The following is a 16,206-nucleotide window of genomic DNA, read 5'->3' as shown; positions in this document are numbered from 1 at the left end:
TAGTTGATATGGATCACGTGATCACTTAGATGATTAGAGGGATGTATATCTAAAGTGGGAGTTCTTTAGTAATATGATTAATTGAACTTTAATTTATCATGAACTTAGTACCTGATAGTATTTTGCATGTCTGTTGTTGTAGATAAATGGCCCGTGCTACTGTTCCGTTGAATTTTAATGTGTTCCTAGAGAAAGCTAAGTTGAAAGATGATGGTAGCAACTACACGGACTGGGTCCGTAACTTGAGGATTATCCTCATTGCTGCACAGAAGAATTACGTCCTGGAAGCACCGCTAGGTGCAAGACCCGCTGCAGGAGCAACGCCGGACGTTATGAACGCCTGGCAGAGCAAAGCTGATGACTACTCGATAGTTGAGTGTGCCATGCTTTACGGCTTAGAACTGGGACTTCAACAAAGTTTTGAACGTCATGGAGCATATGAGATGTTCCAGGAGTTGAAGTTAATATTTCAAGCAAATGCCTGGATTGAGAGATATGAAGTCTCCAATAAGTTCTACATAGTTCTATCAGTGAACATATACTCAAAATGTCTGGGTATCATAATCACTTAACTCAACTGGGAGTTAATCTTCCAGTTGATAGTGTCATTGACAGAGTTCTTCAATCATTGCCACCAAGCTACAAAAGCTTCGTGATGAACTATAATATGCAAGGGATGGGTAAGACAATTCCCGAGCTCTTCGCGATGCTAAAGGCTGCGGAGGTAGAAATCAAGAAGGAGCATCAAGTGTTGATGGTTAAAAAGACCACTAGTTTCAAGAAAAAGGGTAAAGGGAAGAAGGGGAACTTCAAGAAGAACGGCAAACAAGTTGCTGCTCAAGTGAAGAAGCCCAAGTCTGGACCTAAGCCTGAGACTGAGTGCTTCTACTGCAAAGGGACTGGTCACTGGAAGCGGAACTGCCCCAAGTATTTGGTGGATAAGAAGGATGGCAAAGTGAAAGGTATATTTGATATACATGTTATTGATGTGTACCTTACTAATGCTCGTAGTAGCGCCTGGGTATTTGATACCGGTTTTTTTGCTCATATTTGCAACTCGAAACAGGGGCTACAGATTAAACGAAGATTGGCTAAGGACGAGGTGATGATGCATGTGGGAAATGGTTCCAAAGTCAATGTGATCGCCGTCGGCACGCCACCTCTACATCTACCTTCGGGATTAGTTTTAGACCTGAATAAGTGTTATTTGGTGCCAGCGTTAAGCATGAACATTATATCTGGATCTTGTTTGATGCGAGATGGTTATTCATTTAAATCAGAGAATAATGGTTGTTCTATTTATATGAGTAATATCTTTTATGGTCATGCACCCTTGATGAGTGGTCTATTTTTATTGAATCTCGATAGTAGTGATACACATATTCATAGTGTTGAAGCCAAAAGATATAAGTTTAACAAAGAACGTCTGGCAGAGCAAAGCTGATGACTACTCGATAGTTCAATGTGCCATGCTTTACGGCTTAGAACCGGGACTTCAACGATGTTTTGAACGTCATGGAGCATATGAGATGTTCCAGGAGTTGAAGTTAATATTTCAAGCAAATGCCCGAATTGAGAGATATGAAGTCTCCAATAAGTTCTACAGCTGCAAGATGGAGGAGAATAGTTCTGTCAGTGAGCATATACTCAAAATGTCTGGGTATAATAATCACTTGATTCAACTGGGAGATAATCTTCCGGATGATAGCGTCATTGACAGAATTCTCCAATCACTGCCACCAAGCTACAAGAGCTTCGTGATGAACTATAACATGCAAGGGATGGATAAGACGATTCCCGAGCTCTTCGCAATGCTAAAGGCTGCGGAGGTAGAAATCAAGAAGGAGCATCAAGTGTTGATGGTCAATAAGACCACCAGTTTCAAGAAAAAGGGCAAAGGGAAGAAGAAGGGGAACTTCAAGAAGAACAGCAAGCAAGTTGCTGCTCAGGAGAAGAAACCCAAGTCTGGACCTAAGCCTGAGACTGAGTGCTTCTACTGCAAGCAGACTGGTCACTGCAAGCGGAACTGCCCCAAGTATTTGGCGGATAAGAAGGATGGCAAGGTGAACAAAGGTATATGTGATATACATGTTATTGATGTGTACCTTACTAATGCTCGCAGTAGCACCTGGGTATTTGATACTGGTTCTGTTGCTAATATTTGCAACTCGAAACAGGGGCTACGGATTAAGCGAAGATTGGCTAAGGACGAGGTGACGATGCACGTGGGAAATGGTTCCAAAGTCGATGTGATCGCAGTCGGCACGCTACCTCTACATCTACCTTCGGGATTAGTTTTAGACCTGAATAAGTGTTATTTGGTGCCAGCGTTAAGCATGAACATTATATCTGGATCTTGTTTGATGCGAGATGGTTATTCATTTAAATCAGAGAATAATGGTTGTTCTATTTATATGAGTAATATCTTTTATGGTCATGCACCCTTGATGAGTGGTCTATTTTTATTGAATCTCGATAGTAGTGATACACATATTCATAGTGTTGAAGCCAAAAGATATAAGTTTAACAATGATAATGCAACTTATTTGTGGCACTGCCGTTTAGGTCATATTGGTGTAAAGCGCATGAAGAAACTCCATGCTGATGGACTTTTGGAATCACTTGATTATGAATCACTTGATGCTTGCGAACCATGCCTCATGGGCAAGATGACTAAGACTCCGTTCTCCAGAACAATGGAGCAAGCAACAGACTTGTTGGAAATAATACATACTGATGTATGCAGTCCGATGAGTGTTGAGGCTCGCGGCGGGTATCGTTATTTTCTGACCTTCACAGATGATTTGAGCAGATATGGGTATATCTACTTGACGAAGCATAAGTCTGAAACATTTGAAAAGTTCAAAGAATTTCAGAGTGAAGTGGAAAATCATCGTAACAAGAAAATAAAGTTTCTACGATCTGATCGTGGAGGTGAATATTTGATTTACGAGTTTGGTCTTCATTTGAAACAATGCGGAATAGTTTCGTAACTCATGCCACCCGGAACACCACAGCGTAATGGTGTGTCCGAACGTCGTAACTTCACTTTATTAGATATGGTGCGATCTATGATGCCTCTTACCGATTTACCGCTATCTTTTGGGGTTATGCTTTAGCGACGGCTGCATTCACGTTAAATAGGGCACCATCTAAATCCATTGAGACGACACCATATGAACTGTGGTTTGGCAAGAAACCCAAGTTGTCGTTTCTTAAAGTTTGGGGCTGCGATGCTTATGTGAAAAAGCTTCAACCTGATAAGCTCGAACCCAAATCGGAGAAATGTGTCTTCATAGGATACCCAAAGGAGACTGTTGGGTACACCTTCTATCACAGATCCGAAGGCAAAATATTCGTTGCTAAGAATGGACCCTTTCTAGAGAAGGAGTTTCTCTCGGAAGAAGTGAGTGGGAGGAAAGTAGAACTTGATGAGATAATTGTACCTGCTCCCTTGTTGGAAAGTAGTTCATCATAGAAATCAGTTCCAGTGATTCCCACAGCAATTAGTGAGGAAGCTAATGATGATGATCATGAAGCCTCTGATCAAGTTACTACCAAACCTCGTAGGTCAACCAGAGTAAGATCCGCACGAGAGTGGTACGGTAATCCTATTCTGGACGTCATGTTACTTGACCATGACGAACCTACGAACTATGAGGAAGCGATGATGAGCCCATATTCCGCGAAATGGCTTGAGGCCATGAAATCTGAGATGGGATCCATGTATGGGAACAAAGTGTGGACTTTGGTTGACTTGCCCGATGATCGCAAGCCATAGAAAATAAATGGATCTTTAAGAAGAAGACCGACGCTGACGGTAATGTTACTGTCTACAAAGCTCGACTTGTTGCAAAAGGTTTTCGAAAAGTTCAAGGAGTTGACTACGATGAGACTTTCTCACCCGTAGCGATGCTTAAGTCTGTCCGAATCATGTTAGCAATTGCCGCATTTTATGATTATGAAATTTGGCAAATGGACGTCAAAATTGCATTCCTGAATGGATTTCTAGATGAAGAGTTGTATATGATGCAACCAGAAGGTTTTGTCGATCCAAAGGGTGCTAACAAAGTGTGCATGCTCCAGCGATCTATTTATGGACTGGTGAAAGCCTCTCGGAGTTGGAATAAACGTTTTGATAGTGTGATCAAAGCATATGGTTTTATACAGACTTTTGGAGAGGCCTGTATTTACAAGAAAGTGAGTGGGACCTTTGTAGCATTTCTAATATTATATGTGGATGACATATTGTTGATTGGAAATGATATAGAATTTCTAGATAGCATAAAAGGATACTTGAATAAGAGTTTTTCTATGAAAGACCTCGGTGAAGCTGCTTACATATTGGGCATCAAGATCTATAGAGATAGATCAAGACGCTTAATTTGACTTTCACAAAGCACATACCTTGATAAGATTTTGAAGAAGTTCAAAATGGATCAGTTAAAGACAGGGTTCTTGCCTGTGTTGCAAGGTGTGAAGTTGAGTGAGACTCAATGCCCGACCACTGCAGAAGATAGAGAGAAAATGAAAGTCATTCCCTATTCCTCAGCCATAGGTTCTACCATGTATGCAATGTTGTGTACCACACCTGATGTGTGCCTTGCTATAAGTATAGTAGGGAGGTACCAAAGTAATCCAGGAATGGATCACTGGACAGCGGTCAAGAAAATCCTGAAATGCCTAAAAAGGACTAAGGATATGTTTCTCGTTTATGGAGGTGACAAAGAGCTCGTCGTAAATGGTTACGTTGATGCAAGCTTTGACACTGATCCGGATGACTCTAAGTCACAAACCGGATACATATTTATATTGAATGGTGGAGCTGTCAGTTGGTGCAGTTCCAAACAGAGCGTCGTGGCGGGATCTACGTGTGAAGCGGAGTACATAGCTGCTTCGGAAGCAACAAATTAAGGAGTCTGGATGAAGGAGTTCATATCCGATCTAGGTGTCATACCTAGTGCATCGGGTCCATGAAAATCTTTTGTGACAATACTGGAGCAATTGCCTTGGCGAAGGAATCCAGATTTCATAAGAGAACCAAGCACATCAAGAGATGCTTCAATTCCATCCGCGATCTAGTTAAGGAGGGTGACATAGAAGTTTGCAAAATACAAACGGATCCGAATATTGCAGACCCGTTGACTAAGCCTCTCTCACGAGCAAAACATGATCAGCACCAAGACTCCGTGGGTGTTAGAATCATTACTATGTAATCTAGATTATTGACTCTAGTGCAAGTGGGAGACTTAAGGAAATATGCCCTAGAGGCAATAATAAAGTTGCTATTTATATTTCCTTATATCATGATAAATGTTTATTATTCATGCTAAAATTGTATTAACTGGAATCTTAGTACATGTGTGAATACATAGACAAACAGAGTGTCCCTAGTATGCCTCTACTAGACTAGCTCGTTAATCAAAGATGGTTAAGTTTCCTAGCCATAGACATGTGTTGCCATTTGATGAACGGGATCACATCATTAGAGAATGATGTGATGGACAAGACCCATCTGTTAGCTTAGCACTATGATCGTTTAGTTTATTGCTATTGCTTTCTTCATGACTTATACATGTTCCTATGACTATGAGATTATGCAACTCCCGAATACCGGAGGAACGCTTAGTGTGCTATCAAACGTCACAACGTAATTGGGTGATTATAAAGATGCTCTACAGGTGTCTCCGATGGTGTTTGTTGAGTTGGCATAGATCAAGATTAGGATTTGTCACTCCGATTGTCGGAGAGGTATCTCTGGGCCCTCTCGGTAATGCACATCACTATAAGCCTTGCAAGCAATGTGACTAATGAGTTAGTTGCGGGATGATGCATTACGGAATGAGTAAAGAGATGATACGTCTCCAACGTATCTATAATTTTTTATTGTTCCATGTTGTTTTATTATCAATCTTGGATGTTTTGTAATCATTTTATAGTCATTTTATATCTTTTTTGGTACTAACCTATTGACATAGTGCCAAGTGTTAGTTGCTGTTTTTTCCATGTTTTTTACATCGCAGGAAATCAATATGAAATGAAGTTCAAATGCCACAAAACTCCACGATGATTTTTTATGGGCCGGAAGGAAGGCAATGGGCCCGGGTTGCACCTGGGGGTGCCCCGAGGGGGGCACAACCCACCAGGGCGCGCCAGGAGGCCCGGGCGCGCCCTGGTGGGTTGTGCCCACCTCGGGTGCCCCCTGGACCGCCTCTTTGCTCTATAAATACAACAATATTCCGGAAAACCTAGAACAAGCGATGAAATATTCATCCAGCCACCGCAGAGTCCAGAACCACCAGATCCAATCTAGACACCATCACGGAGGGGTTCACCACTTCCATTGGTGCCTCTCCGATGATGCGTGAGTAGTTCCTTGTAGACCTTCGGGTCCGTAGTTAGTAGCTAGATGGATTTCTCTCTCTCTCTCTCTCTCTCTCTCTCTCTCTCGCTGAATTCTCAATACAATGGTCTCTTGGAGATCCATATGATGTAACTCTTTTACGGTGTGTTTGTTGGGATCTGATAAACTTTGAGTTTATGATCACTCATATCTTTTTATATCCATGGAAGTTATTTGAGTTTCTTTGATCTCTTATATGCATGCTCTCTTATAGCCTCGTATTTCTTCTCTGATATTTGGGTTTTGTTTGGCCAACTTGATCAATTTATCTTGCAATGGGAAGAGGTGCCCGGTAGTGGGTTCGATCTTACGGTGCTCGATCCCAGTGACAGAAGGGGAAATGACACGTATGTATCGTTGCTACTAAGGATAAAAAGACGGGATCTATATCTACCACCATATAGATAAACGGATCTTGTCTACATCATGTCATCGTTCTTATTGCATTACTCTGTTTTTCCATGAACTTAATACACTAGATGCATGCTGGATAGCGGTCGATGTGTGGAGTAATAGTAGTAGACGCAGGCAGGAGTCGGTCTACTAATCTTGTACGTGATGCCTATGTAATGATCATTGCCTGGATATCGTCATAATTATTTGAAGTTCTATCAATTGCCCAACAGTAATTTGTTTACCCACCGTTTGCTATTTTTCTCGAGAGAAGCCACTAGTGAAACCTACGGCCCCCGGGTCTTCTTTCTCATATATTTGCTTGCGATCTACTTTTATTCAGATCTATTAAACCAAAAATACAAAAATACCTTGCTGCGTTTTATTTTATTTGCGATCTATTATTTCAATCTACTACAATTTACCTCGCATCCGCTTGCCAATTTCTCGCGCCGTTACCCGAAAGGGATTGACAACCCCTTTAACACGTCGGGTTATGAGGTGTTGTTATTTGTGTGCAGGTGCTGTTTACATTGTGTTGCTTGGTTCTCCTACTGGTTCGATACCTTGGTTTCATAACTGAGGGAAATACTCTACTGTCGCTGTGCTACATCATCCCTCCCTCTCCGGGGAAATACCGACGTAGTTCCAGCTACCATCAAGGAGAATTTCTAGCTCCGTTGCCGGGGAGGATCTTCAACATAACCAGGTTCCTAATCACAAATCGCATCTCCTTGCAGTTTACATTATTCGCCATTTGCCTCTCGTTTTCCTCTCCCCCCACTTCACATAATTTGCCGCTTTATTCCCCTCTCTTTTTCCGTTCGCCGTTTTCTTGCCGGATCTGTTTTTGAGCGCAATCTTGTTGTGTGGTCATCATGACTCAAGAGAACCCCAAGTTATGTGATTTATCAAATACCAACAACAATGATTTTATTGGCAATCTGCTTGCTCCTCCCGCCACTAGTGCGGAGACTTGTGAATTAATACCGCTTTGCTGAATCTTGTAATGAAAGACCAATTTTCCGGTACTCCTAATGAGGATGCCGCGTCCCATCATAATACCTTCGTGGAATTATGCGATATGCAAAAGAAAAAAGGTGTGGATAATGATGTGGTCAAGATGAAATTATTTCCGTTCTCTTTGTGTGATTCTGCAAAAATTTGGTTCTCTTGTTTGCCTCGCAATAGTATCGATTCTTGGAACAAGTGCAAAGATGCTTTTATCACTAAGTATTTTCCTCCCGCAAAAATTATTTCCCTTAGAACCCAGATCATGAATTTCAAGCAACTTGAACATGAGCATGTTGCGCAATCTTGGGAAAGGATGAAAATGATGCTAAGGAATTTCCCAACTCATGGGTTAAATCTTTGGATGATCATACAAATTTTTTATGCGGGATTAAATTTTGTTTCTCGTAATCTTTTAGATTCCACCGCGGGTGGTACTTTTATGGAAATTACTTTGGGTGAAGCCACAAAATTTCTTGATAATATCATGGCAAATTATTCACAATGGCATACCGAAAGAGCTCCTACTAGTAAAAAGGTTAATTCGGTTGAAGAAATTTCTTCTTTGAGTGAAAAAGTTGATGCTCTTATGAAATTGGTTGCTAGTAAAAGTGCTCCTATTGATTTTGATGATATGCCTTTGTCTACTTTGGTTGAGCAAAATAGTGATGCCATTGATGTGAATTTTATCTCTAGAAATAATTTCAACAACAATGCTTATAGAGGTAACTTTAATCCTAGGCCTTTTCCTAGTAATTCCTCTAATAATTATGGTAATTCATATGGAAATCAATCTTACAATAATAATAGGAACACCTCTGATCTTGAGAATAATATTAAAGAATTTATCAACACGCAAAAAGTTTTCAACACTTTCATAGAAGAAAAGTTGAATAAGATTGATGATTTGTCTAGAAGTGTTGATAAAATTGCTCATGATGTGGAAAATCCCAATATGAAATTTTTTATGCCTAAAGTAGATGAATCAATTAAAGCTCTCTATGTTTCGATGGATGAAAGTAATAAAAGAATTGCTATGCTTAGAGCTAAAAGAGAATTTTTAGAGAAAGCTTTTTCTAGTGATTATTCTTGCAAAAATGATGAAGATCTTAAAATTATTGGTGTTTCTTCTATTGATTCCTTGTTTAGTAAAGTTAAGAATGATCAAAAAGGGACTGGAGAAGAGTCAACTTTAGGTAGAAGGAGTCCCAATATTTCGGAGGGTGAAAATCTTGTTGAGAAAATTGATGAAAGTGGGTTTGGAGAGGTCAAAACTTTAACTAGTGATGTGCCCACTCTTTTGGATTACAAAGACTTTAATTATGATAGTTGCTCTTTGATTGATTGTATTTCCTTGTTGCAATCCATGATAAATTCACCCCATGCTTATGAACAAAACAATGCTTTTACTAAACATATTGTTGATGCTATGATGAAAGCTTTGGAAGAAAAGTTGGAATTAGAAGTTTCAATTCCTAGAAAATTGCATGATGAATGGGAACCTACTATCAAAGTCAAGATTAAAAAATATGAGTTTTTTGCTTTATGTGACTTGGGTGCTAGTGTTTCTACAATTCCGAAATCTTTATGTGATGTGCTTGGTCTTACTAATCTTGAAGAATGTTCTTTGAATTTGCACTTGGCGGATTCTACTATTAAAAAACCTATGGGAAGAATTAATGATGTTCTTATTCTTGCGTATAGGAATTATGTGCCCATAGATTTTATTGTTCTTGATATTGATTGCAATCCGCCTTGTCCAATTATTCTTGGTAGACCATTTTTACGCACTATCGGTGCCGTGATTGATATGAAAGAAGGCAATATTAAGTTCCAATTTCCTTTGAGGAAAGGTATGGAACACTTTCCTAGAACTATAATTAAGCCACCTTATGAATCAATCATCAGGGCATCTTATGGATCTCGAACCAAAGATGAAAAAACTTAGATCCTTGCTTTATGCGTAGCTAAGGGCGTGAAACTATAGCGCTTGTCGGGAGGCAACCCAGTGAATAAAATTTATTTTTGCTTTTTGCTTTCTGTTCTTGAGTTTTATCACAATTATGCTACTGTTATGATTGTGTTTTGTGTTTTAGTTAGTGTTTGTGCCAAGTAAAGCCTTTAGGATCTTCTTGGGTGATAGTTGTTTGATCTTGCTAAAAAGACAGAAACTTTGCGCTCACGAAAATAATTTTAATAAATCACAGAAAAGAGATTTTGCTCTGATTCTTTTTGCAAAAGATTAATATACAAATTACCCTGGTCTTCCTAATTTGGTAGAATTTTTGGAGTTCCATAAGTATTTGCAAAAGTCAGATTACTACAGACTGTTCTGTTTTGACAGATTCTGTTTTCTTTGTGTTGTGTGCTTATTTTGATGGCTCTATGGTTTTCTTTGATGAGTTTTTGCCATAGAAAAGTTGGAATACAGTAGATATAATACAAGAACAAAATAAGAATTGGTTTGATACAACACTTATAGTAGTGGGTTTTTTTTCTTGCACTAACGGATCTCACGAAGGTTTTGTTGAGTTTTGTGTGACTGAAGTTTTCAAGTTTTGGGTTATCTTACGATGGATGAAGGAAGGATGTAAGAGCCTAAGCTTGGGGATGCCCCGGCATCCCAAGCTATTATCCAAGAATGAGCAACCAACTAAGCTTGGGGATGCCCCCGAGTGGCATCCCCGCTTTCTTCCAACAACTATCGGTATTTTACTCGAGGCTATATTTTTATTCGTCACATGATATGTGTTTTGCTTGGAGCGTCTTGTATGATATGTGTCTTTGCTTGTTTTATTTTTTGTTTTAAGTCATCAATCCTTGCTGGACACACCTATTTGAGAGAGCCAAAATTATATCATGACTTGTTAGAATTGCTCTCTATGCTCCACTTAAATCTTTTATGAGCTAGGACTTGCTCTAGTGCTTCACTTATATCTTTTTGAGCACGGTGTGCTTTGTTATTTTTGAATAAATGCTCTCTCGCTTCACTTAGATTTATTTGAGAGTTAGTAAAATTTTGAAGAAATTCTCTCTTGCTTCACTTAAATTATTTTGAGAGAAAGAAAATTTGTTATGCTCATGATCTTCACTTATATTTGTTTTAGCTTATGGAAAGCAACACATGAAAATTAGTCCCAAAGTGATAGATATCCAAGAAGGATAAAGAAAAAGAAAATGTCATGAAGATCATTGGACAAAATAAACTTGATTCTTAGTAATTGTTTTGAGATATGATGATGTGATATGTGAGTTATGTTGATGAGTAATTGTGCTCTAGTAAGAATATTGCTGTTAAGGTTTGTGATTCCCTATGCATGAACGAAAGTCAATAATCATGCAATGAAAATTATATCCTACTTGTGGTGCATTATTCGGTGTTATGCTTAATGCTTGCTTATGAGATTATTCGTTTCTTGGTTGGTCGCTTTCCAATCTTTTGCTAGCCTTCACTTTGCACTAAGTATGACCTCTACTTGTGCATCCAAAATCCTTTAAACCAGTTTTGCCACATGAGTCCACTATATCTACCTATATGCGATACTCTTTTGCCGTTCTAAGCAAATTTGTATGTGCCATCTCTAATTTTCAAAATAAACTTCTATTTTGTGTGTTTGTTTCGCTCGCGAGATGGTAACGGGTGGCTAATATTTTCAATGTTAGATGTGTTATTCTCAAGATGAGTGTTTATTCACTTGTCATTGCACGAGAAGAAGGCAAAGGTATTTGGGACGCCCAGTCCAGGAATGTAAAAAAATGAATTTACTTTATGTTGTCAAATAATAAATTACTTGAAAAGTGTTGGTATGGAGGGCACCCGTGGATACGGCTAGCCATGGAAAGTGAAAGAATAGTGGAAAAAAAATAAACTTTATTTTCTGTTTGGGAACCGTCTATGGCATATCTAGCATGGAAAGTGTTCGGAACTCTAAGTCGTTTTCGTTGGTGGGATGGATACACCTCCCAAAATGTTTTTATCTCTAATTTTTTGCTTTGAGCTCTGGCACCTCTACAAATCCCTACTTCCCTCTGCGAAGGGCCTTTTTTTTACTTTATGCAATTTTTATTTTGAAATTTGAGTCTCCATCTTCTGTCATAAAAAGCACAAACTTGGAGGCAATATGATCATGCTCAAGTATTGGGTGTAGTTAATATTCGAGTGTGTTTCGTGAATGGATCAATGTTTGAGCATGATGGGCTAGGGATAACTTATTTTAGCATTGATATTTTGAAAGACATGGCTGCTTGTTGATATGCTTGAGTATCTAAATTATTATGTCAAAACTAGACTATTGCTTTCAATCACATAAAAGTCCAAATGTCCATGCTATAAAGAAAAGAATATGATATGACTTGATGAACAACACTCCACATCAAAAATTCTGTTTTTTATCACTTACCTACTCGAGGACGAGTAGGAGTTAAGCTTGGGATGCTGATACGTCTCCAACGTATCTTTGATGTTTTATAATCATTTTACAGTCATTTTATATCATTTTTTGTACTAACCTATTGACATAGTGCCAAGTGCTAGTTGCTGTTTTTTCCCTTTTTTTACATCGCAGGAAATCAATATCAAACGAAGTCCAAATGCCACGAAACTCCACGATGATTTTTTATGGGCCAGAAGGAAGGCAATGGGCTCTGGTTGCACCTGGGGGTGCCCCGAGGGGGGCACAACCCACCAGGGCGCGCCAGGAGGCCCAGACGCGCCCTGGTGGGTTGTGCCCACCTCGGGTGCCCCCCGGACCGACTCTTTGCTCTATAAATACCACAATATTCCAGAAACCCTAGAACAAGCGACGAAATATTCATCCAGCCGTCGCAAAGTCCAGAACCACCAGATCCAATCTAGACACCATCACGGAGGGGTTCACCACTTCCATTGATGCCTCTCCGATGATGCGTAAGTAGTTCCTTATAGACCTTCGGGTCCTTAGTTGGTAGCTAGATGGCTTTCTCTCTCTCGTTGAATTCTTAATACAATGGTCTCTTGGAGAACCCTAAAATCAGTCTGACATGACGGACACGCCTTGCCGCCCATATTTATGTTGGATATGAGAGATACCGATCAGCTAGGCGTTTGAGACCAGGTTGGTTTCTTTTCTTTTTCTTTATGGTACCTACTCTTACCATCAGGTGGATTTCTTTTCTTTTTCTTTATGGTACCATAGGTGCTCTTTGGACATCATATGAATAAGGTGGAAAGTTGGAGTTCATAACTACTCCCTCCTCCCCTAATGTAAGACGAGTGTCAGAAAAACATCTCATATTATGGGACCGAGAGAGTACTTACTAAATAAATCAGTTTGAACGTCAAATAATTCCGGATGACTGGTTCCGGATGGAGGAAGTAGTTGTTTGTAAGCTTTATTTGGACCCCGAGAAGATCCATCTTAGCAGCCTATATCAAGAGCTGAGGGCTGCAGTCTTAGTAAAAGAAAAGCTGGATTTGGAGTTGTTGATTCATTCATCACTGAAGAAATATATGTGCACATACACACCGGAAAGCTTATGAACAATGTTCCTTTCTCTTTTCTTTTTTCCTAATTGCTCCCTGATCAACATCAATAATAATACATTTAAGACTATTCTAGAGGACAACATCCACTTCACTGTTTTCCTCAGACAACAAGAATCACATGCTGCTGTCGTCCCTGACCGGGCACCCTGTGCATTCTTGATGCGTTCCTTCTTTGCTCCTGCAGCAAGAAACAGGTGTTAAGAACTTGCTCACTGGAACCTCCCCTGCAACCAGCGTCTAAAACTCACAACAGACCTGGAGCATCTGCAGCCGGTACTGCATCTGACCGTGCTGCACCGCGGAGATGAGCCGCATGAGGACGTAGAACGGCAGCAAGATCCCACTCGCCCTCAGCAAGTATATCTTCAAAGCAAAGGAACACATGTCAAACAATCATGGATCACCTTTGTGTTTATTTATTATCCGAGGGAAGAATCATGGATAGAACTCACCGTCAGCAGGCTGAAAGCGTATTGATTCGCGGCGCCGACGGTCACCAGGGCGATGAGATGCCTCAGCAGCAACACAACAGTGAACTGCACGGACAAGCAGAATTCGGTCAGAGTTCAACACCATTCGCATCTGAAGTTCTGAACATGGCAATGTGGTTCAAAGTCTTGGTCAGGGATGTACCGTCACCGTCACCGACCGGCACCATGCAGCACTTCTGCCGGCGGCGCTCGCGCACTCGGCGTAGGCCGGGTCGCCCGCCGCCGCGTCGAGCCCGATCAACGGGGCATCCTCCGGTGCCTCATAATCCTGCCTTGGGACCTCCAGGCTCCCTCTGCACGACGAACAACAGGTTAACGTGTGATGGTGATGACAGGATTCAACATTTGACCCTGTGGACCATTCATGCCATCTCGTATTCTCATTGCATTGTTGAACAGATGGTACTATCTCTGCAGTAGTACGAACCAAGAGACGGGTTGACTCGTTTGCAGGTTTGCAAGGCTGCAACGGCATGGTGCTGCAGGAGTGCAGGACACGGCTGTACAGATGTGAAATGGAGGGCATATTATCTGCAATCTCATGGGGAGAATAATCAGGACAAGGTGGTTGGTACTTGGTACTGTACAACTTGGCTGGCGAAACAGCTGGGCCGAATCCACGTACCAGTCGGCGGTTCTGTCAATGATCATTTGTTCTTTGCTTTTCCCCCGTCCTAAAGAAACAAGATGCCATGCCGCGTAGAGTGAGACGGACAGCTGCTGTTTGACTGGGATTCTTGTTTATTTATCCGAATGTTTTGTTGGGCATTCTAAATGGTTGACGACAGTTGCATGTCACTAGACATGAATTAGGAGTAAGATTTTACTATTCAGCATTAGCTACGTTCTATAGCCTCTTTGCGCGTACCAGCACCGGTCCCAGTTACCAAGAGAGAGAGGGAGAGGGTGAGTGGGGATTCTTGTTTATTTATCCGAATGTTTTGTTGGGCATTCTAAATGGTTGACGACAGTTGCATGTCACTAGACATGAATTAGGAGTAAGATTTTACTATTCAGCATTCGCTACGTTCTATAGCCTCTTTGCGCGTACCAGCACCGGTCCCAGTTACCAAGAGAGAGAGGGAGAGGGTGAGTGGGGAGGGGCGGCACCTGATGGTGACTGCGACATGAGCAACTTGAGTTTTCTTGGGAGCAACGGTGTATCCAGGCTCGTAATTCTGACAGCAAAAAACATGTTAAACAAAAGCAAGGAAACAAGCAGCGGAGAGCTCTATCTATGAAAAGATTGTACTCGGTATGCTAAAAACATCTAGTACTACAGGAGTCCTACCCAAGCTGTGAAGCACTCACTCACACGGGTCTCAATTCCGGAAATCGTGGAAAAGGGCGAACAGAGTTGGTTTATCATCCCATAGCCTAGTCCTCTCTTTTTTTGGGATGCCGTCTTTTTTTTTTGCTATATATTTAAGTAAAAAGGGGAATACTCATGGATAAAACAGTAGGAAATGATGATCAGGCAGAATGAATACAAGGGCACGTGAAGATTGGAATATAAGTTTTTCAAGAAAGGAAATTCCCATGTATAAAACGGCAGGAAATGATGATCAATCAAGTAAAATAACCGGACACGCGAGGATTCCAGTGAGATTTTTTCAAGGAGATGCAACGGAAGGAGAGAAGGCCGGGTTACCTGGAGGCAAATCTCGCAGACGGTGCTCCCCTTCTCGTCGCACCATCTCTGCACGCACCCCCTGTGAGCATACTGCAGCGCAGAAGACGACATGAACACGCACGCAGATCAACCATCAAGAAACGGCACCGATCGGGAGAAGGGGAACGCACAAGGAATCCGGCAGAACGACAGCCAAGAAAGAAGAAGAAAATCCATGCACGCATACCTTGAGGGAGCCAGAGCATCCGCAGGGAGACTCCATGGCGGTTGCGCAGCCGTCGTCCCCTTCCTCCTCGTGGCAAATCCTGCACTGCCTCGGCGAGCACGAGCACCACGCCTCGCCCTGCCGCTCCATCATCCTCCTCCCTCCGATCTCTCGAATTCCAGCCTTCCTCTCTGGCTCTGGCTCTGGCTGTCTCCGTGGGCGGCTATTGGCTGCTGCTCCTCTGCTTCTCTCCCCTTCCCTGAATGGGGATGGCATTGAATAAGGTTTTTTTGGAACGAAGGTGGCATTAAATAGGTACGACGAGGCGAGGAGGAGGAACCGAAAGGGTCCACGGAAATCCAAATGCGCGACAGGTGGTGGCCCCGAACGCTCTGGGAACGGCCACGGCAGTTGCTAGTTGGTTCCGGGCCGCCGCAACGGGCAGGGCTTCAATTAGGAACCTCCTGGCCGATCTGGGTCTCGGCGTGCTGCGTACGTACGACCGGATTGTTGCCATACTTCCTGCCATATATGTGTTGTGGGTCG

At 41.5% G+C, this 16,206-nt stretch overlaps 1 protein-coding gene across 1 annotated transcript; it reads right to left on the bottom strand.

The window, feature by feature from the left end:
• Window positions 1-13,254: 13,254 nt before the first annotated feature.
• LOC123168685 (uncharacterized) lies at window positions 13,255-15,979 on the bottom strand. Its single transcript, XM_044586556.1, has 7 exons — window positions 15,682-15,979; window positions 15,474-15,545; window positions 14,933-15,000; window positions 13,965-14,115; window positions 13,784-13,867; window positions 13,587-13,694; window positions 13,255-13,509 (listed from the first exon to the last, which is right to left on the bottom strand). Exons 1-7 carry the CDS (start codon window positions 15,934-15,936, stop codon window positions 13,432-13,434), a joined length of 816 nt encoding a protein of 271 aa, XP_044442491.1. The 5' UTR covers window positions 15,937-15,979; the 3' UTR covers window positions 13,255-13,431.
• Window positions 15,980-16,206: the final 227 nt, after the last annotated feature.

The sequence above is a fragment of the Triticum aestivum genome, chromosome 1D, assembly GCF_018294505.1.
Source record: "Triticum aestivum cultivar Chinese Spring chromosome 1D, IWGSC CS RefSeq v2.1, whole genome shotgun sequence".
Lineage (NCBI taxonomy): Eukaryota > Viridiplantae > Streptophyta > Magnoliopsida > Poales > Poaceae > Triticum > Triticum aestivum.
Note: the sequence above shows the minus strand (reverse complement) of the source record. Positions and strands in the feature narration are given on the sequence as shown.

Excerpts from the sequence above, each read along its gene's own strand:
- LOC123168685 (XM_044586556.1), bottom strand. The coding sequence starts at position 15,936 with ATGCCATCCCCATTCAGGGAAGGGGAGAGAAGCAGAGGAGCAGCAGCC. Across the intron at positions 13,868-13,964 it reads GCCGGTCGGTGACGGTGACG|TTCACTGTTGTGTTGCTGCT; the intron begins GTACATCCCTGA and ends TTGTCCGTGCAG. Across the intron at positions 13,510-13,586 it reads ACCGGCTGCAGATGCTCCAG|GAGCAAAGAAGGAACGCATC; the intron begins GTCTGTTGTGAG and ends TTCTTGCTGCAG.